Source organism: Cygnus olor, chromosome 5 (genome assembly GCF_009769625.2).
Source record: "Cygnus olor isolate bCygOlo1 chromosome 5, bCygOlo1.pri.v2, whole genome shotgun sequence".
NCBI lineage: Eukaryota > Metazoa > Chordata > Aves > Anseriformes > Anatidae > Cygnus > Cygnus olor.
The window spans coordinates 2,921,694-2,949,549 of NC_049173.1; the positions used below are offsets into that span (position 1 = coordinate 2,921,694).

The 27,856-nt window shown below is 52.5% G+C and overlaps 2 protein-coding genes across 9 annotated transcripts in view; one reads left to right on the forward strand and one right to left on the reverse strand.

Moving 5' to 3' along the window:
- MAP4K5 (mitogen-activated protein kinase kinase kinase kinase 5) overlaps positions 1-19,680 on the reverse strand; it is an 89,389-nt gene extending 69,709 nt beyond the window's left edge. For all 5 annotated transcript variants that reach the window (XM_040557867.1, XM_040557865.1, XM_040557866.1 and 2 more), the window contains exons 1-3: positions 19,450-19,680; positions 8,654-8,720; positions 312-928 (exon numbers count right to left, since the gene is read on the reverse strand). In XM_040557867.1, coding sequence (XP_040413801.1) covers positions 312-928; positions 8,654-8,684 — 648 coding nt within the window. In that variant the 5' untranslated portion in view covers positions 8,685-8,720; positions 19,450-19,680. The remainder of the gene's footprint in view (positions 1-311; positions 929-8,653; positions 8,721-19,449) is intronic.
- The window catches only part of ATL1 (atlastin GTPase 1), a 29,758-nt gene continuing 10,470 nt past the window's right edge, over positions 8,569-27,856 (forward strand). Inside the window, exons 1-7 of one of the 4 annotated variants that reach the window (XM_040557886.1) lie at positions 8,569-8,716; positions 19,446-19,693; positions 20,063-20,197; positions 20,644-20,748; positions 21,469-21,519; positions 22,919-22,975; positions 26,887-26,979. In XM_040557886.1, the coding sequence (XP_040413820.1) occupies positions 8,683-8,716; positions 19,446-19,693; positions 20,063-20,197; positions 20,644-20,748; positions 21,469-21,519; positions 22,919-22,975; positions 26,887-26,979 (723 nt within the window). In that variant the 5' untranslated portion in view covers positions 8,569-8,682. Of the gene's footprint in view, positions 8,717-11,308; positions 11,499-19,445; positions 19,694-20,062; positions 20,198-20,643; positions 20,749-21,468; positions 21,520-22,918; positions 22,976-26,886; positions 26,980-27,856 lie in introns of those variants that run through there. The other 3 variants (XM_040557887.1, XM_040557885.1, XM_040557884.1) reach the window with 3 other exon arrangements.

Consider the following 27,856-nt stretch of genomic DNA (forward strand, 5'->3'; position numbering starts at 1 on the left):
AGTTTCGAGAGCATCTCTCGGGCTCGCAGCGCCAACCCCACAGCGAGCTCTCGCCCAGCTCCAGCTTCTGAAGAGCCGTAATCTGCTTCTGCCTTTCGCGTGCTATTATTAACCTCGGGGATAAACTCGCACCCTTTTAATCAGGTGCTTTAACCGAGGGTTCTCAGAACAGGTAGGGCAAGCCAATACCCTCTGCCTTCGGTAGCAGGGAGGCGCAAAAGTGTCGCCTGCAGCCCTCACGGCCCCGAGGCTCCAGCACCAGCCCGGCGGATCCCGGGGAGAGCAGAAAAGGGCCCTGGCCCCCCTCTCACCTTGTAGACGTCTCCGTAGGTGCCGCTGCCCACCCGCTGGATCAGCTCGTAGTCCTGCTGCGGGTTCCGCCGCAGGATGTCCCCGCTCGGCCGCGCCGGAGGCTCCATCGCGGCGGGCCCGGCAGCCGCGGCCGCCCTCCCTCCCTCCTGCTCGCCCCGCGGGCCGGGGCCGGGGCTCAGCCGCTGGCCCGCATGGCTCCGGCCGAGGGAAGGGGCTGCCCGCTGAGGGCGGACAAAGGCCGGCGGAGGAGCGCTTGGCACGGCCGTTGGGGCCCGGCCGCGGCCGCTGCGCCCTCCCCGAGGCGCCGGGGAAGCGCCCAAGGGCGGCGGGCAGCGGCGGGGCAGCGGCGGGGCGGCCCCTGGAGGCCCGCGGGGAGGCCGGGCCGGGCCCTGCCTGCGCACCCGCGGCCCTTTGTCCCGGCGGAGAACGAGAGCCTCGGCCTCCTCCGCCTCCTCCTCCTCCTGTCCCTCTCCTCCTCCTCTTCCTCCCGCACGCACCGCCGGGACGGGCCAGGCCGGGACGGACGGCACCGGGCCGGGCCTCCGCGACGCCGCAGCGCCACAGCGCGGCCGCCCGCCGCCTGCCCGCCCTCCTCCTCCTCCTCCTCCTCCTCCTCCTTCCCTCCCCGGCGCTGCCCCGGGCCCTGCTGCGCCCTCAGGCCCTTCCCCGAGGCTCCTGAGGCCGGAGGGGGCAGCACCGTGAGCCCCCCGGGGGGAGCACACGCCTTTTGGGCTGCTCCCCGCGTTGTGAGGCAGGAGGAGAGCCTCCAGCCTCGATTCACCACGTAAATAAACTCATATCTGTGTGTATGCTGCTGCCCAAACCGGGCTGAGCCTTCTGTCCGACGCCTGAGCTGTGTAGGCCCCGGGAGGGCTTATCACACAGCAAAACCCAGCTCCCAGCACGGAGGCGAGGGCAATTCACCCACTGCCACACACCAGCGACATGGGACAAGTTGGGCTTCCCAGATTTTTGTGATCCGGATTGCAACCTCGCAGCCACGTCGTCACGTAACGCTTGTCCTGGGCAAATCGAGGGCCACGGGCAGCCAGTGCGATGATAGTCACGCAAGAAGTAACTCGGGCCTGTTGGGGCTTGTCTCCTTGGGCTCCCAAACTCAGAAACACTTTGAAACCGTGAGATGGCAAGAATGCTGTATCTGCCTTTCCGCCTTTGGAGAATAATTATTTTCGGCAAAATAGCCGAACTTCTGAGTAAAACCCACCTATGGTCTCTTGAGTGCTGAACAATTTAATGAACCAAAAGGCAGGGGTAAGAGTAGCGGAATGCTGGAATTAGCATTAGTCTTTGCTGCACAGTAAAATCATTAAGGCCTAAAAGGAGGTGTGATTTTCTAGGTGCAAGAAATACCACATACTCAATGCAGGAAATATGTTTGCAAAAGCGAGGTAGAAAAAATTAAATGGATGCCAGATGTATAAGCCTTTTTGGTGTTCAGGACACTGGGCTGGTTACTTGAGAACAGATTCTGCCCCCTTGGCAGGCAGACAGCCCAACCAGGTCCAATCTAGTCTATTGACAAAGTAGCTAGGTGCTGATTCCCAGTTTAAAATGGAGTCTGGATTTTTAGCTTACTTCAGCACATTTAGAAATGCCACATGCACGTACCTGAAACATCACAGGTGATTGCATAAGCTTTTCCTTCAAAACACAGGCTCTCCAGCATAACTCATTAGGATTATTGGGCTGTTTGAGGTTAAACTAAAGACAACTTATGCAGACGTTCGGGAATTGCACAGTCGCATCTGATTTTATTGGGTTTTGATTTATGGGCTCATTTGAAATGGTGTGTTTCAGAAGCAGGCTCAGAAATGTAAACTATCTTGCTTCCAAAGAGGCGGGGAAGCATGTGACTGCTAACTTAAAGAGATTCGCATTTAATTTCCCCTTGTACTCTGAAAGCCTTCTACATCCTGTATATTCTCTCCAACATAAATACGTAAGTTTTCCTGAACACCCAGCAAATAAAGAAAAGAAAAAACTATTTACCCGTTAGGGAGCTGTGTTTCCTCTAGCGATTTTTAACAAAACAATTACCTCTCCCCCATAAATTAGCTTCCTGCACTCCTGATAGCGAGCTGTTTGTGTCCTTTTTTTTCCCTCTTCCTTGGCCAAGGGTTCGAGCACCGCTTCTCATTTTACTGATTTTCTGCTCTTGTCAAGACATCAGAAGACAGCACAGGAAAGAGGCCGTTTCATTTTCCAGTAGCAGATGGTGCATTAAGGCTTGGCCTCCTAGAGCGTCCTGCAGATCCAAGGGCCTTCCGATGACTGCAATTTAATGCAAAGCCTCCTTTATTGACCACTGTTTTGCCCTCGCTTGGTTAGTCTTCACGTCCCACCTGGAGGTTTAGTTTCCTGTAGCACATTGCCAGTGCTGTAGAGTGAACTCAGAGACTGCCTCGTGATCCGTGCTTTATTCCATCTTCCCCAGCTGGGTCTCAGGCCCTGCTGGAAGCGCTTCTGGAAAGTGTACATACATAATAGCAGCACCAGGTCTGTATTATTAGAGCCATTTTATGATTACAAAAATTGAGGTAAATGGGTTGTGCAAAGCATATGGTCCAAGACATGGCCTGACACTGCACACTTCCAGCCATCTCCTCCTGCACACACGCTGGTTTCCATTCTGTATTTTCCACCCAGGACCACGCTGCTTTTCTGGTCAAGCACGTTAAGGAATGTGCTTTTATGTAGCATCTTTCATCTGGATGGGTCCCAGCCTTAAAAGGAATGTTAAGTGGTTTTACATAAGGCATTACGTAGGATTAGAGAATGTGATCTGTTTGCATTGTAGTCTTAACAGGAAGAACAGCAAAAGTTATTTAAATGAGACATCTAGATTTATCTGGTAGCGGTCGGTGCAAAAGTGTACCAATTTCTAACTGAGCAGTGCAATAAACGTGCTTGTAAAAGCAGCACAGTGTGCTGTGCATGTGAACGCATGTTCATTGTCACATCAGAAACTGAGCAATGAAACATTAGCAAGAAGAAAAAATTTTCAGCCCTACTTTTCATCAGATTGCTAAAGTGTCTTTAATTTCACATGGTCTACTGATCTCACACCAAAGGTGTTCAAAACTATCCTGTGGGATTACTTCATGGTTTTGGTGCATTTCGGTACTAAAATAGATCAGACGAACAGCAATAAGGAAGCCAAAGACTCAGGAATCGGCGACAAGGTCTGCAGCTTTTTCTGCTCATTGATTTGAGCAATATACTCTTTTACATCAAGGTTAATTGTTGAGGCGACAAAGTAAGCTCTCAAGAAATGCTGCAGCATTTTCACTGTGGGGTTTGTGGTTTTGGTTTTTCAGACTGCTTTTCCTCCCTGGTGAAACACGTGCTGTTGCTACAGACTGCTGCCGCAAGCCCGGGGCCTGCCCGGAGGGAAGGGTCGAGGAGGATGGGGGAGCTCTTTCCAGGGCAGCTCCCCACCACCGAGTCCAGTTCTGCCTGTGGCAGGTAGGATGCTGAGCCTACTGAAGCTTCTCAGCGTGGCAGGAAGGATGCTGAGCCTGCTAAAGCTTCTCAGCATCACTTCAGCAGCTCACAGTGCTGCTAACGCCGCTTCACCTGCTGAGCTCTACTAGCAGGACCCATGGACAAGAGGGGCCGGGCAGGTTTCCCAGGGGCCAAATGAGCTCTCATTGCTCGAACGGCCCTGTGGAACTGGAAGCAGCTGGGATAACAGTTGCTGTGAGCACACGACCGGTGCAAAAGACGCCAGGAAAAAAAATGAAGAGTGGGTAAGGGGGCTCTGAAGACAGCCGGCTATTTCAGTTGCAAGAGTAGAAAGAGGGAGGGGTGTTTCTGAGATGGAAACACCATCCAGGAGAGAAAAGTCACCAAAGGTCTCTGAATGACAAAGCCTTCCCAGGCTGTCAAGAGGCTTCTATCCCTGGCAGGAGCAGGAAAATTAACCAAGACAGAGCTCAGCCCCTCTGCTGGCTTTAACTCAGGTCCCTGGGCAAGGATTTGTTTTTCACGGAAGGAACGGGAGCACCGCTGGCTATACATTACTCTGCGTCACCTTGTTTACGTAGCTGTAGCTCAGGTCGCTTTGCAGCTGAATGTGCTGTTTGTGCTCAACAGGAAGGAAGCGAGGGCAGAGGTGAAGCAGGCAGCTTCGCTGGCAGCCACTGCTCAGCACGGGGATGCAGGAAAATGTGACCGCTCAATTAAAAGCAGCATTAACGAGGGGACTTCAGAGCACTGCCTGGAAACCCATCTTCTCCCCTTGTTTCCAGGTGCATAAACCTGCCTGGAACATATTGCGAATATCTTGCTGAATCATGCAGACAGGTGGACTCGGTTATTTCTGCCAAGACACAAGAGGAGCTGGAACCCTCTCCCTGGGAAGAGGTGTATCTTCAGGGGGAAATCCTAGAAACCAACTTGGCACACGCAGATTTTGCTTGGACTTACTACAGCCACGTTGCAGGCTGGTGGGGAAGGATGTTTTGAATATAGTGTCCATCTGTCTGTCAGCACAGGAGAGAAAGAAAGAATTGAAAACAATATTAGAAATAAATGGGCAGCTGGGCTTAGAAGAGCTCTTACTGACCCTTAGAGAAATATGAGGAAGGAAAAGAAATCTGGGAAGGTTATGGTTAGTCCTGCAACACCAGAATTATCTGAATCCAGAGCCGTGAGTGGGATATTTTATTCAAATTCAGCAAAACCTTGGAAGAGTCCTGAGGGTGCCATTCGGGGTGAGGAACCTACTGGAAACTGGCCTGATAGTCTAAATCAGATTAGAAAAGTTGCATCTGTTTATTGTAGGACTTGTGCAATCGTTTGTTGTCCCTGTGCTCAGCCTGACCAGACCCAGACAGCAGGGAGGCAGCCCACAGTGTTAAGCCCATCCTGTCCCCGAATGCACTCTGAGGTTGCCTTGGTTGAAGCTTTTGCCTGACGTCTCTTTTATCTAAATCACTTCTCATATTCTTTAATAGTTCCTTCAGTTTACAGAGCATCTTCCAGAAGGAAGGTCCTCCCCACAGACTGATGAAACGAGTCAATTAATTAACCGCTGAAATTCTGTCTTCTCTCCGAGTGAAATATGATGGCTTTGTTACAGCCATGGTGTGCAGCAATGTTTACTGAAGGAGCAAAGATAATTCCTCTGGTTGCAATCCCTGTTTAAATGTAGGCGGTCACAACGTGATTTGGGGTGAGAAATAGGAGCAGCAGGAACAGGAGGATTTCCTAAGCAACAAAGATCTGCTTCGCTTAAAAATACTTCAGTAAGGAAAAAAATAAAAACACCACCACCACCAACAATAACAAAACACAGAAATATGAGAAAGGCTTCAGAAGAAGAGGAGGGAGAAAGCTCATTTCATTTTATCACTTTTTGGTATTTCCTAGGAATCTTGGCCTCTTAACCCGAGAATAAGGCTACAGAAACAAGAACAGTGATGACAAATCACTGCCACAGAGGAGTGTAAGTGCTTAGGAGAAGTCCTCCTGCAACCCTCTTTAAGCACATTTAAGATCTGCATCCCTTGTACTTTCTCATGCAATTAAGCAGAAGCAGTGTAAGAATGAAGACTGAGAAGGCGGAAGCGATAAGAATAACTGCGGGAAGAAGCGAACGTGTTCAAGAACCTTTTATAACCAGCGTGAGGACGGACCTGGCGCTCCAGAAGGGCCCGGGCTAATGCGGTGCGGTGGCACCTGGGGCAGAGCAGGGATTTTGCAGCATCTGCACCCGACCCCTTACATAAGTATTGCACAGCACGGCTGGCTCCTGCTTGCGAAGGACTGGGGATGGGAAAAGCAATAGTGAATGCTGCCGGGGTAAGTGGGCCAGTCAAATCAAGGTGAATTATGAAACTGCCCCCGCGAGCTCCGGGAGCGTTGCACATTATGGGTTTAAATCCAGGTTTTCTGTGGCCTTTTCAGCTCTGCGCCCCCCAGCACACCAGCCTGGGGACCCCACGGCCGCGGTATCTCTCTGCGCAGTTCTCTCCTTTTGTCTTTCCCCCATTTGGCATTGCTTTTCCTCCAGAGTGCTTCCACTGCGTGCCCATTCAGCGTACGTGCCCTGCAGTCAGCTCTTTGTGATCTGGCAGCTCGGGCAGCAAGCATGTCGAGATGCTTCCGAGGGAGGGCTGCTCCAAGTGGAAAAATGAAGGCAGGATGAATCGACGGAGCAATGGGGTGGAGGGTGGGTGGCAATGAGCACGTGTGGAGTCACCGCCTGGGAACGAAGCCATGAGCAGAACACCCTGCCCCGGGTGGGGAAATATGGCAGGAACACCGACGTTCACCTGGCACAGCACAGGACCAAACCTCTGCCCCTCCTTCCCTCTGATGCCACATGCCTTAACGGAAAGAGAAAGGGAAAAAACGCCCATAAATGGGGCATTACAAGCTTGACCTGAGCTGCAGTTCTCAGAGGGAATGAAGAAAACAGGGCCTGAGCCCATCTTGGTTTAATCAGACTTTCAAATTAAGAGATCTCCTTTTCCATCCTCCTTTTTTTTTTTTTTCCTCTCCATTTCCCAGCTGCTTTTCTTTTAATCTCCTGTTTCAACCTATTTGAACTCTGGCTGTCTCCAGTGTAAGAAATCCCCCTTGCAATGCTGCCCGCTTCTTGTCTGCTTCAAAGAGAGAATGAAAATGCACACGCGACTTTATTCTGTGCATATTTATAAATACATATAAATGCATATTAACAATAACCCCCATTTTAATTCTTTATTATATTTATGTATTATATTTTTATTCTGTTTATAATAATATCTATTTTACAGGCGTTATTTATAAAAGTTGTCAGGGAGCTCCTGCAAAGGCAGCGAGTGGCTGGGCAGCCCGCAGGCTGCGGGCAGGAGGATTCAGCTGCCGGCCACGTGAGCCAGCACTTCAGCGAGACGAAATTACATGTTTCCTTCCAACGCTATAAACACGGAGAGGAAGCCAACGGGGGGCAGTCGCTGGGTGCTCGAGAGGGCACTTACGAATTAAGTGTCAGCATATCAATGGGAGCGCAACGAAACGTGGCTTTGGCACCTATAAGCCGCCTGGAACATTACATCATTTTTGTCTGTTTTCCCTGCTTTCACAAAGAACAGATCCCAACGGTTCCTGTGCACCCAATGGGGCTGAGCAGCCATCTGGACTCTCCCTGACCACTGCGGGCCAGCGTGCAGCATCGAGCAGTGCTCTCCCAGCATCTCCCCTTGCAGACAGCCTGGGGCTCAGTTCCCTCCTCACCCTTCCAGACTTCTGCCTGGACGACCCTCCTTAGACCACCGCATTTCCAGTTTAGGCGGTTGTGCCTCGAGTGCTGCACCGTGCTCCTTCCAAAGGGCGGCACAGAGCTGTGACGCGTGGATCAATCAGCAGCTTGTTGGCAAGCAGAAGTGCGGGCAAACATCAGCACAGGCCATAAGCTGTGGGCGAGGGCCGGTTGGGGCACGGCCGGGGCTGGTGCTGCTGCTCCCCTGCCCAAGTTTCGCGCCTGGGCGTTCCCTTGCACTCGGGCTGAGTCACGGTCTCGCGTGACAGAGCAGTGAATCAACCCCAGACACAAGGGAAACCCTTGCATTACGATCCCAAATACGACTGCTCGCTGATATGGGGAAACTGGTGTGTGTTATCAGTTGTGCTGCGGCTAAATCCTGGTGAGCCCAAGCCTGGCACCCCTTGTGCTGCATCCGTAGGTGTATGGTGTACCTCCGGGGGATGCTGCTGCCATGGGTGGGGAGCAGGACCCCGGGTGCCACCCCCACCCCAGGGCAGGATCTATCCAGTGATTTCTTCACCCCAGTGTGCACAAGGGACGAGGAGGGCTGGACGCCTGTCCGGCGTGTGCACGGGAAGCGTGAATGCGTGAGCCCAGGCGTGCACGGGCGTGGGGTGTTCGTGTTGCATGTGCACCCCCAGGCCTGCGGGGTACCCCCAGCAGGGCACAATCCCCCGGCGAGGGGCGTGCAGGCGTGACCCCCAGCCCCCGGGGGTGCCCTGCTGGGGGTCACACCCTGCCCGCACCCCGAACCCCGCCGCCCCACCGGGGCTGGGTACCGGGGGACGATCCCGGTACCGCGGGCACGGAGCCCCCGCAAGCCGTGGGTGCCCGCTGGGGGTGCGCAGCGCCCGGGGACGAGCTGGTTCCCGGGTGCGGGTGCCCTGTGGGACCCCGTTCCTTGCCGTGCCGAGCCGAGCCGAGCCGAGCCGAGCCGTGCCGTAGCGGCGGGCGGGGATGCTGCCGGTGCCCCCGCCCGCCCCCCGCCCCCGCGGCAGCCTCGCCAGACGCAGCGCGGCTCGGAGCGCGCACGGAGCCTCCCGCAGCCGCCGCCGCCGCCGCCGCCTCCCGGGCAGCCCCGGGCAGCCCCCGCCATGGCCCGGAACCGCAGGGAGAGGAGCGGCTGGGGTAGGCGGCGGGGCCGGCACGGCACGGCACGGCACGGGAGGGGAGGGGAGCGGAGCGGAGGGGAGGGGAGGGGAGGGGGCGGCCGAACAATGCCCGGGGCCGGGATGGGACGGGGCGGACCCGGGGGCTGCGGGAGGGAGGGCGGGGGGGAGGCCGGTCCGGGGGGTCCGGGGGGACGGGGACGGGGAAGGAGGCAGGGAGGGAGGCACGGAGGCCGCCGAGGCCTGTCCCCGGCCGCCACCGCCCTCGGCCTGCGCGGGGGGGGGCTGCTGCTGCTGCTGTTAGTGCTGCCGGTACTGCTGCTGCTGCTGCTGTTAGTGCTGGTGGTGGTGGTGGTGGTGGTGCTGCTGCTGCTGCTGCTGCTGTTAGTGCTGGTGGTGGTGGTGGTGGTGCTGCTGCTGCTGCTGCTCCTGGCCGCCCCCGCTGGCCCCCTTCAGCCCCGGCCTCGCTGGCACGGTGGGGACAAGGCAGCAGCCCCCACCCTGCGAGCAGGGGTCCCGGACGCCCAGCCCTCTGGTTCTACACGGGGGCTTTCCTCCTGCTTGAGGCGTTGCTGGAGGATCGGGCCCTCCAGAGGGGCCATTTTCAGAGTGCCCCTTCCCGCCGGCAGAGCGGGCACCGCCACAGGGAGGAGGAAGCCTTGCTTCCCTCAGGGCCTCCCTTCTCCTCCAACCCGCCATCCTACGGGCAGGTCTGGGGAAAAAACAGCGCCCGCCAGCCATGGACAGCCAAAGCTGGTCCCACAGGTGGGCTGTGCAGGGCACCAAGGGGGCTCCGAACCTTTTTCCCCCTGCCCACGGCCGGGGCCACAGCCCAGCCTTCTTTGTTCGCCCTTCGGTGGTGCACCGCTGTACCGGCTTCTGCTGATGCATTGTCAGCTTTGTGGAAAAACCAGGTTTAATACGGCAATTTGCCATCATTTAAGGCTGCTGAGGTGTGATTTGTCATCCCCCGAGTTGTGTGCCGTGCGAACCGAGCCATCAGTGCTCGGGGTGCCCTGTCTCTTCAGGCGGAGCAGGTGAGCTGAGCCGTGGTGTTTAGATACACAAATTACAGTCTAATTTGTATAGATGACTGTAGTGTTTCCCACGGTAATGATTAGCAGTTCAGGGACACGTTTGCAGAAGCGTTCAGATAACGGAGCCTGCGATTTAAGCAGTCGGAGCATGCGATGTTCTCTTTGCAGGAGAGCGGGAGAAAATAAGCAACGTTCATTTGATAAAGGCCGTTTGTAGCTGTGACACTACGAGAAGGCTCTTAGGCCTTGGATAAACTGCAGGGGAAACTTCTCGTGAATATTTTGACGTTCTCAGCTTTGTCTCGCAGAACTGTCAGTCCCGTTTTTGTGCGGGTTGAGTATTACACGCACGTACGCGCGCTTGAGCTTCCCCTTCTCATCTTGATAGCATGAGAAGAAAATGCAAACGATGTCAGACCAGATTTCAAGGGAGAAAAACATCATCTCGGAAGGTAGAGCCTTGACCTAGCAGAACAATTAGGCACATACCTCGGTGTGAGCCTCCTGCTAAGCCATGCTGGAGTGAAATGCGATCTGCCGCTGATTCGCTAAACTCTCGCTTAGCTTCTGGGTAAGCTTCGCAAGAACCTGGAACCACCTGCGAATCTAAGCGGATCTCCGCGGGGTTTGCCTTCCATCCACGGAGCCAAATCGTACCCACAGAGGTTTAGGTATTCCTAGAATGATTCCCAGCGCTTTGCCAGGCCAGTTGATGTTATTACAGGTAATAAATTAGAGAGCAAAATGCCTGTACTTTGTAATACAGCAAAAGCCCCCTTTAACGAAGCGTGCATTTATACACAGCACCTCGTTGCCCTGAAGGATGTGTTTATGCCCACTGGGTGCTGACATCAGCCTGTGGGGGGACTTCAGGGCTCCATTTCTTAGCCTGCCTGCTGAAGGAGGAGTCTGAGCCTCTCACCATCCGGGCTCTCCAGCTATGGCAGCAAGTCCTCGGTGTGCTCTAAAAATGTGCTTATGGGTCATTAAAAATACTATGCTATTTTGAAACGGATCAAACTTTGTCCTAGTTACTTTCCGGTTAGCCAGGCCTGAAAGGAGACGACTGCTTAGTGCAATCCTTCGCCTTTGTTTCATAAAAATAATTTGCTTTTTTAAAGATCACAGAGTGAATTAGGGTGAGCGATTGCATAGCACCCAGACGAAACTGCCTCCAGTCAGCTCTCAAAGCTAGGTTGCTGCCACACGCATACTTCCCCGCGAGCTCGTGCAGGGGCACGTAATGCATCAAGCGCAGGATTTAGCCCTGGGCAGAAGGTCAGCATAAGGCTCTGCATCGCTTAGGGCTCCGTTACTGAGCGTGCTAAGCGGTGCCGAGACCTCACAACTGCTGCTAGTTGTGGGATGAGTGGCTGAGGGAGCTGGATATGAAAAAAAAATCATGTAGAATTGTGCATCAGAGGAAGGGATCCTGCTTTTGCCTGAATAAGGACTGCTAGTCTGAATCCTCATGGGTGCAGTCAAGTCCAGCCAGCTTGATGAAGGCTCGTAGTAGCTTCCACTGATGTTTTTTTTTTTTTTTTTTCTGAAATTCTTTGTGCTTTTCAGTTGCAGGTGCTCAGCAGCCTGCTCCCCTTGTTGTGGCAAAGCCGTTAGAGACCTCTGCTCCCCGTCACTCGTTTACACAGCTCAGATGAGAACAAACTGCTTGAAATTTCTCATTTCCCATCACGGCCCATGCTGTAATCAGAATGACCCACTCATCAAGAATTCAGTTTCAAAACCATAAAAGGGAGTACAGAGGTAATACTTGTTGGTCAGGGTTTTCAAGCTGAACTAGAGGCTAGTGAGAGCTCTTAAAGGAGCCTGATGGTCAGGAAGTGCTGAGCAACTATTTTGGGAGAACGGACTCTTCCAAAGCAGGCCAGACAGATCAGCGATGCCACGCTTTCTGCATGGACAGCAAGGGGTTCAGCTGGGAAGAAAAGGACGATTTTTGTGTTGGTTGGTGTTAAGTAACAGTGCTAACAGCCCTTCTGGTTGTCATTTTGCTTCTGACCTTTTCTGGTGGAACCTCAGATTCCCCTTACAGGCATTTCTTTGTCACTCTCAACGCTGGGAACCTCCTGAAAAGCGAAAGCTGAGGTTTTTCAGACAGGTGTGCCTTTGCACAAAAAAATAGATATGAGAAGATTCACAACAGCATTGCTAGCTTGTAAATGAGAAGGGAAAATGAAGTTCTGGGACTTGCAAGAAGAAACGAGGCCCAACACGTGGTGGTTGGTCCTCATGCCCTTGCCTTTGAGGCAGTAGCATTGTATAATAAATCAAAACAGCGGGATCTGTTTCATTCAAAGATTAGCAGGAGCAAGAGCAGCCTGCCTTTCCCCTTCTGGGGAGGAAGCAGGATGCCCTGGGCCTGTTTTGCAGCGGTGAGCGGTGCCCTCGGCCTGCTCCGTGCCATGCCTGTGCCGTGAGAAGCGCTGGCGGCGGCTGCCTGCCTGCTCAGTGGAAGGGGAGGCAGCCCGTGGGGCTGTGTCTTGCTGTATTTTCACTGCTAAACACACAGGTGAGGAGCACACACAAACATTGCTTAGGGCCTAGGTGGGTCACCTCCAAAGCCACCTCGCTCTGGAGCCACCCCAGCTCCTTGGGTCCTGGAGAAACGCTCACATTTATGACTGGGTGAAGGACAGTTAAGTGTTAGAGCAATGAAGGAACTGAACGCAAATTTCCCAAATGGGGTGGAGGCTCACTGACCTCTGCCAAGCCTGTAAAATATGTTTAAAGCCCTCTATATACATTAACATTCCTTCAGAGCATAGTGGCCTTTCATGCTATATCCTGGGATCTTGTGGCACATTGACCAAACTTTGTTTTCAGGCAATGGTAACAACAAAAGGGTAAAACTGATCAGAAATGACTAAATGAAATACTGGTGGTGGAGGGAGGCTGGTTGCTGACAAACCAAGTGGATTAAGGACCGTGCAGGAAATGCATAATGGGTGCAAAGCAAGACTTTTGGAGACGTATTCATGCAAGGTGTGTTTCGGTCATCGTGTCACATGTGTGTCTGGCTAGACTTAAATGTGGGTGAGCGAACAGCCCCGGAATTTCTGTCTCAGAAATAAATGATGGCCTTTCTGGAGTGTTCTCTTACGATAGTGTTTTGACAAACAGAGATGGGATAAGGTTCCCTCTGAGAGTTGCCCACCTGGGCTTTGAATCAGCCTGTCCTGGCACGTAGACTGGCGTGGGCATAACCACAGGGCTGTGTGGCGTGACCTCAAACTTCCTGAACGACCTCTAGAAGGGAATCTGTTTGATCTGCTTTCTTCCCGAGGTAGTTGGTGTGCCCGTCTCTGAAGCATGCTAATTACAGACTCAGCCCTGGGAATTCCGCCGCGATAGGCATTGCTGTTGTCTCAGGGCTGGCTGAGGCACTGAAATTTAATGAGGGAGGTAATAGGTGTTGGTTTCACTTCGTATTTTGGCATTTGAGCTGCCCCTCTTTGTAACAGACGGTTTGGTGGCCAGTAATCAGCCAAGCCCTTGCTTCTCCCAGCAGCCTTCCGTGCAGGGAGTTCCTAAACCACTGGCGTTATCAGCACGCTCGCTCATCTCCTCGTTCCGGCTGCCAGAGGAAAAAGGAGCTGAGCTGCTCGTGCTGTAGTCGAGGCTGCTGCGCTGCCAGCTGGATGACTCAGGGCTGGTGGCAGGAAGGTGCACTCGGCATCTTGCCTGGCAGCTCCCTCCTGCGAGCACCCTGGGCGCGGAGAAGCTCGCTGGGAGCACGGCAGAGTGCTGATGGCCCCGGGCAGAGGCGGTAACACCACTGTGCGCCTGGCCTCAGCGGGGATAGCCTGGGACCGCAAAGTGAGCACAGGCTGCTACCAAGCGTGGCTTTTTACCTGCCATGTGCTATTGACCACGGACGGGGCCGATTTTTTGCATCGCCTGGTTGGTGGTGCTCGCTGAGAGCGCTGCCATTTGCCCATCTCTGAGGGCTGTGTCACTTACCCGGCGTTTCCACAGGAAGCCAGAGCCTGCCTTGCACCCGGGTTCAAGACAGAGCAGTGACCGTCTCTGTACGTCCAGTCAGGGACACAATTCCTGCGTGGACATGGGGAAAGCACCAGCCCTGGGGGCGAGGCCGGGGCCCCAGGCGTGCTGTGCCCCTGTCCTCTGGCTGCCTGGGGGTCTTACAGGGTCTGAGGGGCCATGGGGGCAGCCGTGCCCTGGACATGTATGAGTAGTGTAGGAAGGGGAGGTGAACATCTGTGTATTTTTAAACCCAGCCCTGGAGGCTTTCCGACCTGCTGGCTAGGCACCTGCTGGGAACTGGGAGCGGCAAGCTGGCAGAGCCCTGATGGATGGAAGGGAGGGCTCTGCCCAGCCGGGCGGCCCCGCTTTGTCCTCTCGAAGACACCATCTCCCAGGGGCAGCGCTGTCTAGACACCTTATGGCAGCCCCGCGCCCAGGGAATTTGCTCACTCATAGCTGCCAGGGCAGTCTCAGCACCTCGGGATGCAGCTGTGCCCTTCTGCGCTCAGTGAGGAGTGTTATTCTTCCCCTACCCTGCCCTTGTGCAGGATCGATACAGGTTATTGCTCTGCAACATCTCCTCTGCCTTGGCTGTCCAGTATGTGCTTTGTGTCAGTTTACTTCTCATTTTTCCTTATTAGCATGATAAAATAGAGAGTTCTGCACAAGCCTCTCTCGGAGGGAAGGAGAGGGTCTCTGGCATGTGCTCAAAGCGGCGCTGCCTTTTCCAGCTTCCTCCGAGCTTTGCTCGTGATCTTTGGCTGGTTGGCAGGCAGTGGACTTATTTCAGCATCAGCGGAGTGAGTAGGACCTGTGGCATGGCAGCGCAGAATGGGATAAGTGCAAGGGATACCGTAGCTTGGAGAGAGATGTCTTTCTCTGCCGGAGCTGTTTGCACAGGGCAGATAAGCCTCCTGGCAGCTGAAGCCCTCTGTGCAAAGGGATCCTGCCTGGCCGCGGTCTGCTCAGTGCTCGGCTCGTGGTAATGTTAGTGGCACTGTGATATGTTTGTAAGGCAAACAGCTGGGGTGGAAACGGCTTCAGAAGGGATCCACACAGCTATCGCTGCTGATCGAATTGATCCCGAGAGGGCTGCTGATGAGCAACCTAACCCAGCCAGTACAGGGATGTTTCATTCCAGAGGAAGAACAACAAGTTAAAACATTAAGCCTCTATTTTGTCTCCTTGGTCGTTTCTGTTTTTTTCATGCAGTGAAGAAACTGGGTTCAAAGACCCTCAGAATAGCAGCTCCGCATTATGTCTGTGTATTTCAGCAGGGGAATCAGGACCCAGGCTGCAGCCCTGGCATCTCACAGGTTGTGCATACGTAGGTAAGGTTCCCGGGTGCCCCAGGAGCACAAGAGCAGGGCTGGCAAGTTGGCTTTCTCGAGGTCGGTTAGGCAAGCCCGTGTTTGCACAGATGATGTCCTGGGTCATGGGTTAGTCTCTGGAATGAAATGTATTTATTGCGCAAACTGATTTAGGAAAAAAGATGACTTTATTAACGGGTCTCTGGAAAGCAGTCAGCATTTCTGTGACCTGTTCGTCCATAACTAAGGAAGAACAGGCTTAATTACTCACCAAAGTATGCTGCGTGATCAGTGACATGTAATTTATCTAATCTGTTCTTCTATGGGAGCTTAAATACATTAAATCAGCTGTCTGACCTTACATGGGCAAAATGTGAAACATGCTGTTTTAGTTTATTGAACTTTATTTAATTTTAACCAAAAAGAATTCCTACAGCAATTGCAAAGTGCTTTATTTTTTCCCGTGGATCCTCACAGAGTGAGCATTCCTGTGTTAAGGAACTGCCTGCAGGAGCAGGGCCATTTTCTTGCTGCTGTCTGACAACACAATAAGCATGAATGCAAATTCCAGTCTCCTCCACCTTTCCACTTTAAATCACCATATGGAAAAGAGACGTGGATTCCACCCCGCTTCAGAGTCATGGAAACGAGCTGTTATGAAATGGGAAAAAGGAACTGTATCCTGGCAATTTCTGAATGAGCAGCTTGAGAATTGACGTAATTGCAAGGCGCCGAGAGAGAGCCGACAGAAAGGAGGAGTCGAGTTGGAAAACGAGTAAAAAAAAGAGCGTGTTTAGGAAAGCTTAGGCCTCCTTCCTTTCCCTTTTGGCCAGATGATGTTTTGCCATTGCCAGGTACAACTTCCTTCAAAGCAGATAACTAATTTATGCTGGAAAGAACAATTAAAATAATTGATTTCCAGTAATGTGCCGCCAGCTTGTAAAAAAATCTCTGGCTCTCCAGTACAGCAGATAATCTAATAACCAGGACACAGAAGTTTCATCACATGGAAATAAATATGAAAGACAGAGTTTTGTTTGCAGACGGCCCTCATGAAAGAAACAGAGATAATAGGGCTGAAATCAGCTCAGAGACCTGTTAATATAGTGCCTTTTCTCCCGATGTCTCTAATGAACTGGAAAATCAGCAGATCCTGTTCATAATACTCTGTATTTTGCCCCCGTGTTGTGCAAACAGCCAGCTCAGGTGACAGAGGCAGAGATGTCCTCTAGCAGACCACGGCCGCTTTGGACGGCTGCCTCTGCCCAGAGACACTCTCCCAAAAGCTGTCAATACCTGGTGAAGAATAACAAGGTGCTCCTCATGGTTTCTGGTGTTTTGAAGGGACAGCACAACCTCTTTGAGCTGGTTACTGTTGGCGATGGCAGTGGGGACGACCACTCGCTAGATCCCTTTTCCACCCCATTCTGCATGCGAGGAGCTGCTGTAGCACCGTGGAAATGTGCAGCTGGTCTGCTCTTGATATCACTGAGTGGTCTAATTCTCGCATGAGACCGGTGGGAAGCAGTAAAAACTCTTCTGTGGAGATTTCCACTAACCCCTGAAACAGAGCACTGGTCTCTGCTCTTTCTGGCAGTTGAGCCACAGGGGGAGGACGACCCAGGAGGCCTCATCCAGCAGCAGCAGGGGGAAGTTCGGCACCAAGCGTCCCTTCTGCTAGCAGGATGGGAGGGATAAGCGAGGCTCTCCCCAGGCTCTCATCAGTGTGCTTGGATGTGCATCAAGGCCGGGTCCGAGCTGGGGATGTCCTTGCTGCCTTGCCTCTGCATAAGGCCCTGGGGCAGCAGCTTTTGTGCCCATCTGGGCGCCCGGCTGTGTGGCCCCGAGGTGGGTCTGGGGAGGTGGTACAGCTCTGCCACCTGCACGCCGATGGCTTTGCCTCTGCTGATGGCTACAGTCAGAAATGTTTAGATTTAATTCCATTTACGGATTTTTTCCTGCCTCCGCCATGAGTCACATCCTACAAGGATCTCTCCGCTGTCCTTTTTATGCAGCTGTAAAAAGAAAAAAGAAATTGGACTCGGTTAGCGTAGCGGGGTGTTGGGAAACACCACGGGAGAGAGGTATTTCCGATCGTAGGCTTTATATGGCACTTGCAGCATGGCAGTCCTTAAAATGAGCACGCAAGCCTGTGGCCGTTGGGCACCTGTCCATGCTTACGTGCTGGGGAGATCTTAATGCTGGAGATGGTGTTTGGTGTGTGCAGCAAGAGGACTGAGTGTGCTCAGGGCCTTCATTTTTCAGGTGGCTCGGTGATGTCTGCCTGGTTCTGGGCATTGGAAATAGGAAGGTCTTTTTCCTGGAGACCACTCAGCAGCGGCATGGGCCAGGGGCTGGTGTTGGAAGGGAGTTTGGTGCTGCTGGAGTCTGGTGGAGAATCTAGCTTTTCAGAGCATTTGGGACTTTTGTTTTGCTAAGGAAAGTCCAGGCATCGGGAAGAAAAGATCTTTGTCTTTCAACTGTGAGCAAAGAAAGCTTGCAGTATATGTCTGAGAAGCACCAGATATCCCCTAGCAACAAGGCTTAATGATCCTGATATTTCAGGATCATAGGAAATCAGAACCGCGTACAAAAGCGCCGTTGTTATTTAAAAGAAGAAGTTGCTGCTGGAGGCTTCTTTATAAAGAGGCCCGGAATGGGCAAACCCCATTCCTTGCGGTATTTATAGTTCGTCTTTTAGCATGTGCACGCATCGTCCCTGTGCTTTGAAACAGCTGGGACTGGCTGAAAACTGGGCCCCTGAGGTCAGGGTCTGAAACAGAGACTTCAGGCTCCTGTGCTCGGAAACTTGCAGCCTGAGCCAGTGACCTGGGGACTTTTTGCAGAAATGAGGGGAAACTTTCCACCGCACGCTCCCTTCCCCGCTGGTGAGGAGATTTTACGTGGCTGTAGGTGAGCTGAGCAGCGTGATTAATCACCTTCGGCTTTCCTTTCCTGTGCTGGGAAGTCGGGAGACAATGAAAGGAAAATTACAGGAGCTGGCCTGCGCTTGCTGAACCGCCGGGCGGCTGTCGGTGAACAAGGCCCAAACTGAGGAGCCGCCATCAGCAGCCCGCTCGTCCCGGGGAACCGAGCGGGGATGGCAGGGTCTGGGTGCAGGATGGCAGTAACTGGGTGCTGGGCACCCACGTGTGCTGTCCTAAGGCTGGGGGAAGCGGTCGGTCGGGAAGGTTACAGGAGCAGCGGGTTGCGCTGAGAGCGTCAGTGCGGCCTGCAGATGGAGCAGGCCCCTGCGCTGAGCCGTTGCTACAGAAACAGCAGCCACATAGGATGCATGTAGGCAGTCCTTGATGGATCTGTGAGGTGCTTGCGTGCCTCAGCTCGAGTGCTGCATCCATGTCTGAGGAGCCTCCGGGAAGGGCCTGGTGGGCAGTGTCTGGAGGAGAGCACCGAGAGCAGCCGGGTGCTCAGGCAGCGCTGGTGTAACCCAGCTCAGCGCCACACAGCGCCCTTGTTGTTATGGGGGAGAGAATCGGGGAAAAAAAAGGCAAAACTCGTGGGTTAAGGTAAAGACAGTTTAATAAGACAGAAAAGGAAGGGATGATAATAATAATAGTAATAATAAGAGAACACACAAAACAAGTGATTCACAGCACCATAACCCACCACCCACCACCCGATGCCCAGCCAGATCCCGAGCAGTGGCAGCCCCCCCGGCCAAGTCCCCCAGATTTATGGTTCTGCATGATGCCACATGGCATGGGACGTCCCCCTGGCCAGTTGGGGTCAGCTGTCCCGGTTCTGTCCCCTCCCAGCTCGCTGTGCACCCCCAGCTCCTCGCTGGCAGGGCAGCACGAGAAGCCCCAAGTCCCTGACCTAGTGTAAGCACTGCTCTGCAACAGCTAAACCATCGGTGTGCTACCAACGTTATTCTCATCCTGAATCCCAAACACAGCACCACACCAGACACTGGGAGGAAAATTCCAGTCAAAACCAGGACAACAGTGTAGTCAGCAAGGGATGATCATCAGGGGCTTGGAGTTCTGCGTAGCAGAGAGAAGGCTAAGGAAGGTGGTCTGGCATTTGTTGAGGCTAATGGAGATGCTAGGACAGTCTTTGTGTACGTAAGATGTTGCAGGTAAGAAGAGAACAATCTGTTCTTCATGTCAGCTCTTGTAGGAAAAAAACTAACAGGAATATTTGTCCGGGAGGATCCCAGCAAGCTCCCTGGCTGCTGGGAGGGGTGGGCATGCTGACAGCTGGGCGGCTCCACCAAGATGTCTGGGGAATGTGGGACAGACATCTGCTCTGAGTTATGCTGTCTTGGGGTGGTATTTGGGCTAACTGACCTGTTAGGGCCCTGTCCAGCCCTGCTCTCTGTGACTCTGTGCGTTGCAGAAGGAACCAAAGAGCTCTTGTCTCACTGTTTGTGCAGGTAGTTTTGCAGAGAAGACTTACGAGTGGAGCTCGGAGGAGGAGGAGTCTGTGAGGAAGGCAGGACCGGTGCAAGTCCTCATCGTCAAAGATGACCATTCCTTTGAACTGGACGAAGCCGCGCTGAACCGCATCCTCCTCTCAGAGGCTGTCAGAGATAAAGAGGTCGTGGCTGTGTCCGTTGCTGGAGCTTTTAGGAAAGGGAAGTCGTTCCTGATGGACTTCATGCTGCGGTACATGTACAACAAGGTACGGCTGCAGCTGCAGGGGGCTCTTCCCGCAGGTACGGTGCTGCTGCTCATTGCTCCCGTGTGCTGCCCGGGGATGAGCTGGGCAGGACACTGGCTCGGTGCTCTAGAGATGCTCAAGCCTCTCTTTAACATGAGGCCTCACAAAATAAAATAGAGCAGATACTTCCACAACCCCATGTACTAGTGGGTCTCCAGTGAGACTCTGCTTTTCCTGGCTTTGGAGCAGAGATGCTCACATTTACTGCCCTGTGGGAAACCCCTCTTGGGGGGGCTGCCTCTCTCCAGTGCTGGGTGAGGCAGCACAGAGGAAAGGTGTAAAACCAAAGTGGGATGAGAACTTCAGCGCTTCTTCTGTTCCCACCTGCAGGAAGCTGTGGACTGGGTTGGAGATTACAACGAGCCTCTGACTGGTTTCTCCTGGAGGGGAGGGTCTGAGCGGGAGACGACTGGCATTCAGATATGGAGTGAGATTTTCCTAGTGGACAAGCCTGATGGTAAAAAGGTATTTGCTTTTCTGCTGCATGTTTTTTTTAGCCCTCTGTTGCTGGTCGGCTCATCTTGCTGCTCCAGCTTTTGTAAGACTCCCCTGCCTTGCCATGGGTGTCTCAAATACTTGTGTGAGGTGAGGTCTTGATACCATATCCCTAATTTAGCATACCATATCCTGAATTTAGCATAATTCGATGCACTGAGCAATATGATGTCTTGGTTCCCCTGTGTCCCTGATATACTCTCTGGGTGTCTCTCCAACTCTGGACTCCTTAGAGTTTATTTCTTTTCCTTTGTCCTCCACCAACTGCAAGTCTGAGGCATGAGCAGTGAGATTCCCCACATGACAACACAGCTGGCATTTACCCACCCACCCTGTTGGCATTTGAGAGTGTTTTCGCTTGGGTGCAGATGCGGAACGGGTGCATCCAAGCTGACCTGGAGCTTTCTGCCTGTCAGGTTGCAGTGCTGCTGATGGACACGCAGGGGACCTTTGACAGCCAGTCCACCCTGCGGGATTCGGCCACCGTGTTTGCCCTTAGCACAATGATCAGCTCGATACAGGTAAGAATGGGGGTGTCTCCAGGAAACAGTTCCTTAAAGGTGGTGGCTAAAAACCAGCAGCTTGGCACCAGCCAAGTGCAGCGGGCAGCTGGGACCGTTGGTGGGAGAAAGGCCATCATGTTGGCTGCACTGAGTGCAGGGATGACTCCACCATCCCAGGGAACAGTCTCATTTCTTCATCTCACCCCAAGAGCAGGGCCAGCAGCAGATGCACCCCTTTACACCCAGCTACCAGAGAGGAAACGACCTTGGTGTGGCAAGCTGAGTGTGCTTTTTCTCGGTGCTGCTGGACAAACCTCTGGGCTGGGGGCAGCCACACAGCAGGTGGTTACTGCAAGGTCTGTTTGGGCTTCCCCTCCTGTCTTCTGCTCTTTGCTCCCAGAGAGCAGCATTAACGGGATGGAAGCTGGGTCTTGATACAGAGTTCAACACATAAATGGAGGAGGAGAAGCATCATTTGGACCTGACAGCCTTCCTGGCTGGGGCACGACAGCCCTTGCTGCTCCCATGCTGGCATGTTTTGCTACGCCTGTTTGTCTGTTTGTGTCTACCCAGTAGTACAGCTGTGCTTGGGGCCTGTCTTGTAACAGCTTCAGAGGCCACCTGGGCCTGTGGCTGTGTTCCTGTGGTCATGTCATGAGCTTTAACCACACCAAACTATGCACTGGCCTAAGGGACAGGCCATTCTGAGTGCTCTGAAGTTTCTGTTTTCACATGCAGGTTTATAACTTGTCCCAGAACGTGCAGGAGGATGATCTGCAGCACCTGCAGGTAAGTACCTTTGTCCTGCTGCTCCGTGTCACTGGGGGGCCTGCATTATGCTCCTCACTTACAAGCTGCATTGTGCTTGAAAGGTGTGTTTGGAGCCACAGAAGGGTCTCTGAGTTTCCCAGCTTTCACTTTGGCTCAGGGGCATGGAGGAACAGTCGCTTGGGACTGAAACCTGTATTGCCTGTGCTCTTGTAGCACACCTGCTTGGGGCCTGGGCTGTTTGGCAGGACAGTCAGTGGGACACTCGCCAGGGGCAGAGTCAGGCCCTGTAGGGGAGCAGCAGGGTCTTGTATTTAAAATGGAGGCTCTGTTACTTGTGTGACATATTTGGAGCATGTCTTGAGTGGTGGCAGTAAAAGTGCTCCTTTGACTTAAGTGAGCGGGAAACTGAAGGTAGAATTTACACTGTTCACACCACATGATAGGACCTTTTGATTGAGAAACCCAAATAAATTGGGTACTGGTTTATAAACTTGGATATTGACATCTGGAACTGGCTCAATACAGATGACCCATAAGGATAATTACAACCCTGCTTGTTGGAGACAAGCAGCTAAGGTTGTTATTTTTTTTCCTTTTTTTTTTTTTTTTTCTGTGGCACTCTTGTCCTGCCCATCTCCTGGTATTACCTCTACTTACACTTTTCTCTTTTGTTTGGGTGGCTGTTTGACTGGTTAGTTAGTTTTTTTTCAGTAGCTTAAGGAAAAGGAAAGGAAAACGGAAGTCCGCCTGGAAAAATCAGAAGAGTTCTGTTCTGTTTCAGTCAGTAAATACTGTTTAACAATAATACCTTTTAAATGTTGAACTTATCCAGTGCAAATCTGATCTTTCAGTTTGAATTTTAGGCCATTATTGCTTAATATGTTGACCCATTTTTAGGCATCTGTGAAATACATTATTGGTGCCTTCGCCTAGAAATTACAGTCCAGGGAGACTGGAGAGCCTTCAAATCTTGCTGGTAGGCTGATCTTACAGTATGCACAGTGGGGGTTTGCAGGGAAAGTACTTATTTCTGAATTCATTTCCGCTTCTTCCTGGAGTGTTTAAAGAGAGCTGGGCTCCAGCAGTCCCCTCTGGCACGTGAAGTTTCTGGTTGGTATGAAAGCAACGGCAAGCAGCTGATTTGAGCCATTTTTCACAGGTTTGGCAGCCAGAAACTCTAGGCGAGATCTTTCATGTAAGGGCTTAGCATGGTGATTGTCCCTAACAGCTCCGTCTGCCTCTAAATGGGAACCAAAACCACACAGCCAGCCAGTCTCGGTTCCACCTCTGCAAATAGTGTTTTTTGCCCCAAATCAACAACTGTGCCTTGCTGCTTGTGCCTGTGTGGCCACAGCTGTATGCTCTGCGTGTAGGCTGGGGAGCTAAAAGTCCTGCTGTTCCTTGCTTTTCTCTCCAGCTTTTCACCGAGTACGGACGGCTGGCCATGGAGGAAACGTTCCTGAAACCTTTCCAGGTGAGTAGAGGGTCCTGGCCACATTTCCAGGTGAGTAGAGGGTCCTGACCACCATGCCTCCTGCTGCTGGAGGTGGCTTGGCCCTGAGCCGGTTGGCTTCGCCACGAGGTGTCACTGCAGTTTGCAGGACGGGGAGGAGAAAGGGAGGCCTGGAGACTGGCTCTGCTGAAGCAAAGGAAGGGCTTTATGTTTCCTTGCCCCCAAGGAGGTTTCTGAATACATCCAATATCCCTCTTTCTTCCCACTCCGAACCTTTGTTGTTGGCAGCTCCGCCGAGCCCTGCAGCAGCCTCCTCGCCCAGCAGGTCTGGATGCAGCTGGAGGCTGTTATCTGTGGGAGGCTTTGTTCGGGGGGACAAAAGGCATTGGGTGAAATGCAATGAGAGCTGTGTGGCATCAGCTGCGTCCTGGCAGGGCCCTGCTCCCAGATACAAGCGATGCTCGTCCTCGGGGAGCTGTGCATGCAGTGCTGCAATGCCCCCAGCTGAAGGAGGGAGAGAGCAGGGACTGCGCAGGCAGCTGTCCCCACAGCTCTGCCTCATCCTGCTGGGCTCAGAAAGCAGTCAGGTTTTGTGGCAGAGCTGCATAATGAATGCACTGCCAGGTTTGTAATGCTCTCTGCCCAGCCTTTGCTGTCAGAGGCTTGGAGCCACCTGCCCCCGGAATCCCTGCTCTTGGCAGAGAGAAGGACAGGGATTAGCTCAGAGCGCTTGCGGGTGGCAGCAGAGCTGTGGGAAGGCTTGGTTTAAGTGGGATTTTAACTTCAAATAAGCAACATCTGCTTCCCAACCTGTGAAAAGCTGGCACTCGGAAGAGGGAGAATGTCGGGCAAAAGGCTTGCTCTGGATGCCAGGGCTACAAGCAGCTCAGGATGGCGGGAGGTGATGGGCTGTGACAGCCCCATCCATGAATGTGGATGAAAAGAAGTGGAAGGAAGGGGGTTAGGAGTCCATGGGGTGGCTGTAGCTGCTGCTGTTGAGTAGGGTGGTTCAGCAGCTCACTATAACTGCAGGCTTGTAACAGAACAAGTCGTGGTTTTGTACGGCTTTGATAATGGCTGTACCAAGTCCTGTGCCCCTGGGAGGCTGGGAAGGCGATTGAACAGGTTTGGAAGATTTGGGGATCGTGGGCAGTGGGTTTAGGCCAGGAAGCAGGGCCAGCAGGGATGGAGGGAGTGCTGCTGGGAGACCCGCACGTGTCCTGGTGCAATTGTGGGGCTCCAGGGCTCCAGCAGCAGGGCTGCTTATCCTCTGCACGATAGCAATGCCAAGCAGGAGGACACCTTCTGTGGGGCATCCTGTACAGGTTGTTTCCTTAACCAGGTGCCCTCTGCCAGTCCCGATGGCTTGCTCCGACTTCTAGCTTCCGTCCACAGGAGGCAAGCTGGTGGCTGGATGGGGGTTTTGTGAGCTTCCCAGAGTGAAAAACAACAGCGAGTAAAAACATGCTATAAAAATGCAAGTAATAATTGGGGGTGGGTTACAGCTATTTTACTTTTGCTTTCCAACATAAAAAGAGAATTGCTGGCCACACCATCATCCTGGAAGGCGTTAGGGGTTTGTAAGGTGGCTGCGGTCAGGAAGTGGGAATAAAATTGAAAGGTTAAAAAGTACAACAAATGGACAAATTGAGATTTTGGAGAGCTTTGAGTACATATTGGATGCTAGCATGGGCAGATGACTGATAAACCTTGTTAAAGCTACCAGTAAAAGTATATGACTTATAGTAAGAGCTAGGAGAAAATTGTAATATGGTACAGAAAAAGCCAGACGTTAAATAAATATTTCTGTTCCTTATTTAGAAAGTACCAGGATAATGTAGCCAAATATTACAGTGAAAGTGAAATACTTCCTACTCCATCAGTAAGAAGAAGGCTGTAATGAGACACTTTTAAATATGCTTAAGTCATTAGGACTGGATAATAGCCTGTGATTTCACCAAAGACCGTAACTGATGTCAAGTCACGCAGTTCTGCAGATAGCAAGTCTTGTCAAGCAATCCCAGTATCAATTTTTAAAAAGACCACAAGTTTGGTTGATAAAGGTAACTATCACCATGGTATTCTGCCTTCTGTACGCCTTATCTCCATACAATGCTGATTAAAAATAAAGCGAACAACATACCAAGTCAGCATTGTCTGTTTTAATCCGTGTAAATGGATTAAAAACCCATTAACTGATAGATGACTGAGAACGCTGAACTAATTTTAATAGGGAATCATCATCCTTCAGAAGTGTTTCCTTGGGGCTCCCCCCAGGGTCTCTCTGATTCATTGCAATCTCCATTAACGATCTGAAGAAAAATATCAAAGGACTGGCAGTAACCCTTGCAGCTGAGATAGATGTTGGTGGAAGGATCGCTGGCGACGTGGCCGGGTGAGCCTCATGGGGTCGGCCTGTCCCTGCGGAGGACATCTTGAAAAGGGATCTTCTGAGTGACTGCTACAGAGTGGTCAGACATCGGGGGAACAGCGAGACACCGAGCACGGACCTTGGTCTGTCCGGGAGAGCGCCAGAGGCTGAGCCCTTCGCAGCCTGCAGCCCTCACTCAGGCTCTTCAGACCAAGACAGCTCTCTGCAGAAGGCAGTGCAGCTCGAGTTGCTTGGGCGAGGCTCTAGGCCTGTAAGTCAAACTCAACGAATCTCTTTTGTCCTTGAAATATACGAGTCTGGAAAGGAGGATTTGGAAAAAAAAGCTCATGTAGGAGGATGCTGCCAAGCAGGGAGTGCTCTGAAAGTGCCGATAGTGAGATAGTCGAATGGATGCAGCCGGAAAGGAAGCAGCTCTTGGCCGTGGAAAATGAACGTTTCCCTTCACTCTCTCCTCCCACTGTGTGGTCAGCTTGTGCCCACGGAGAACCGCGTGCGCCGCGCCAGCTGCCGCCAGGTCGCCGTGCCTTGGCGAGGGGGGACATTAGGTGGGATACGGGCAGCATGTCAGGAACAATTTTGCTTTAGAAAAAAAAGATAATAGCTCCCAATCCAAACAGTACAATGAGCGCATAATGCGTTTGTGGAAAAGCCCTAAACATGGTCATGCCTCCTAAGGATCTTGCAGTCTCAGAAAGAACAGCATGTCCTGGAAGAGCTAGTTGTGGACATTTGCTGGGGCTTGTAATGCCTCTGGGAATGGCCAACTCACTGTTCTCTTCTTCTTCTTTTTTTTTTTTCCCTGATGTTTTATGTTTTAATTAAGGAGATGAAATATTTTCCCTCCCTCCCCATAATCTTTGTTTTAAACGTGGACAAGTTTTAGGGAAATTCCACTGAAATGCATTCCACTTACTGACTGGCTTATTCACATATGTAGGAGAAGCCCTGGCACTGCTGCCAGGCCACTCGGGGCTTCTGCTTTCAGGGCTTCCCTCTGCAGCTCCTGCATCCCTTCTGTGGGACGTAGCTTTCTTGCGTAGATGAAGCACTGGAGGCGTGATTTCTTCTGAAAATGATTTTCGGAAAAAAATTAGACGTTGACCGTGCTGGTATTTATTTATTCATTGAATAGAAATTCGACTGCCTCAATAAAGATTACAAAAGCCAGCAATTTCTTATTCACCCTCGTTATCCTACATATGCTTCTCATTAAAAGTCTGTCTGGAAAGCTGCCCAGTGAAAACGGCTGAAAAAATGAGCCTGTGAAATTCCCATGGGATGGAACTAAATGTGGCTGGAATTAGGGAGCTCGTTGCCTTTTGTCCCGGTTAGCAAAAACCTCTTTCTTGTTTTGCAGTGGAAATGATTGACTCTATTTTTCAAGCTCGGGAACCAAATTGTCATCTATCCGGGCTGCTGCGAGCGATGGTGGTGGAGGCCCCGGCCTCCCTCTCAGAACCCTCCCGATAACGTGCAGCCGAGCGGCGGTGGTTGGGTTCCTGTCGTGTGGCACTGACCTGGACGTGTTTCTGTCTTCTAGTCCCTTATATTCCTCGTGCGCGACTGGAGCTTCCCTTACGAGTTTTCCTATGGATCCGATGGCGGCGCAAAGTTTTTGGAAAAACGTCTCAAGGTTTGTTCTTTCTGATCTGGATTTCCTCAACGATTTCCACGTGGGCTTGCACGGCTGCACGAGCGGTCCGGTGCTGGCCAGGGTTGTGTGCTCATGGGTGATGGAGGAGAAGAGGCAAACCTGGCTTGTGCCCTGGTGGCAGTATGCTGTCCTCGCCTGCATGGACCTAGAGTGTGTGGGCACAAGGGTGAGACCTTGGTTGGGGGAAAGCTGGCACTGGAGAGCCCGATCCTGGGCAGGGAACAGGGACGGGGCGCGGGGCACCGGCACTAGGGAGGCCGCAGGGTTGGTTGGTCAGGTGTCAGGTGGAGACGCTTACACTTGCCAATCCCGTGCCTTAAAATCACAGAAGAGGCATTTTAGGAGGTTAACTTTTCCTTGCTGTGGTCAGCGGGGGGCTGAGGTCTCCTGGCTAACCTTCTGCTGAAGGCCGGGCTCCCTTTCGCTGTGCTCAGAAGAGGGCTGCTGGGGGTGCCCCAAAGCCCAGCTGGGCTGGAGGCTCCCGTGCTGCTTTCTTCAGTTATGGGGCTTGGGAGATTCCTGGGACCGGGAATAACACTTCAGTAACAGGTAGCTGTACGGTTAAACCGATGGGCAAAGGCTCCAGTGGGGTTAATCAGGAAATGCATGGGCGATTTGGTAGTGGAGAGACCTAATTAAAGGGGAGACAAGAAAGGCCCTAGTGGGAAATCCCAAATGTTTTTGTATTCCGGTCATGCACAGACATGCACATTTTCCCAACGATAATGACATGCCCCAGGGCGTGTGGTCAGAGATAGGCCAGCTCCTTGGTCGCTGGAGGAGCCCTGTCTTGGTGCTCATGCAGCATGCTCCGCAGGGACGTCCTGGCTGGCTCCTTCCTGGTGTGAGCAGCCAC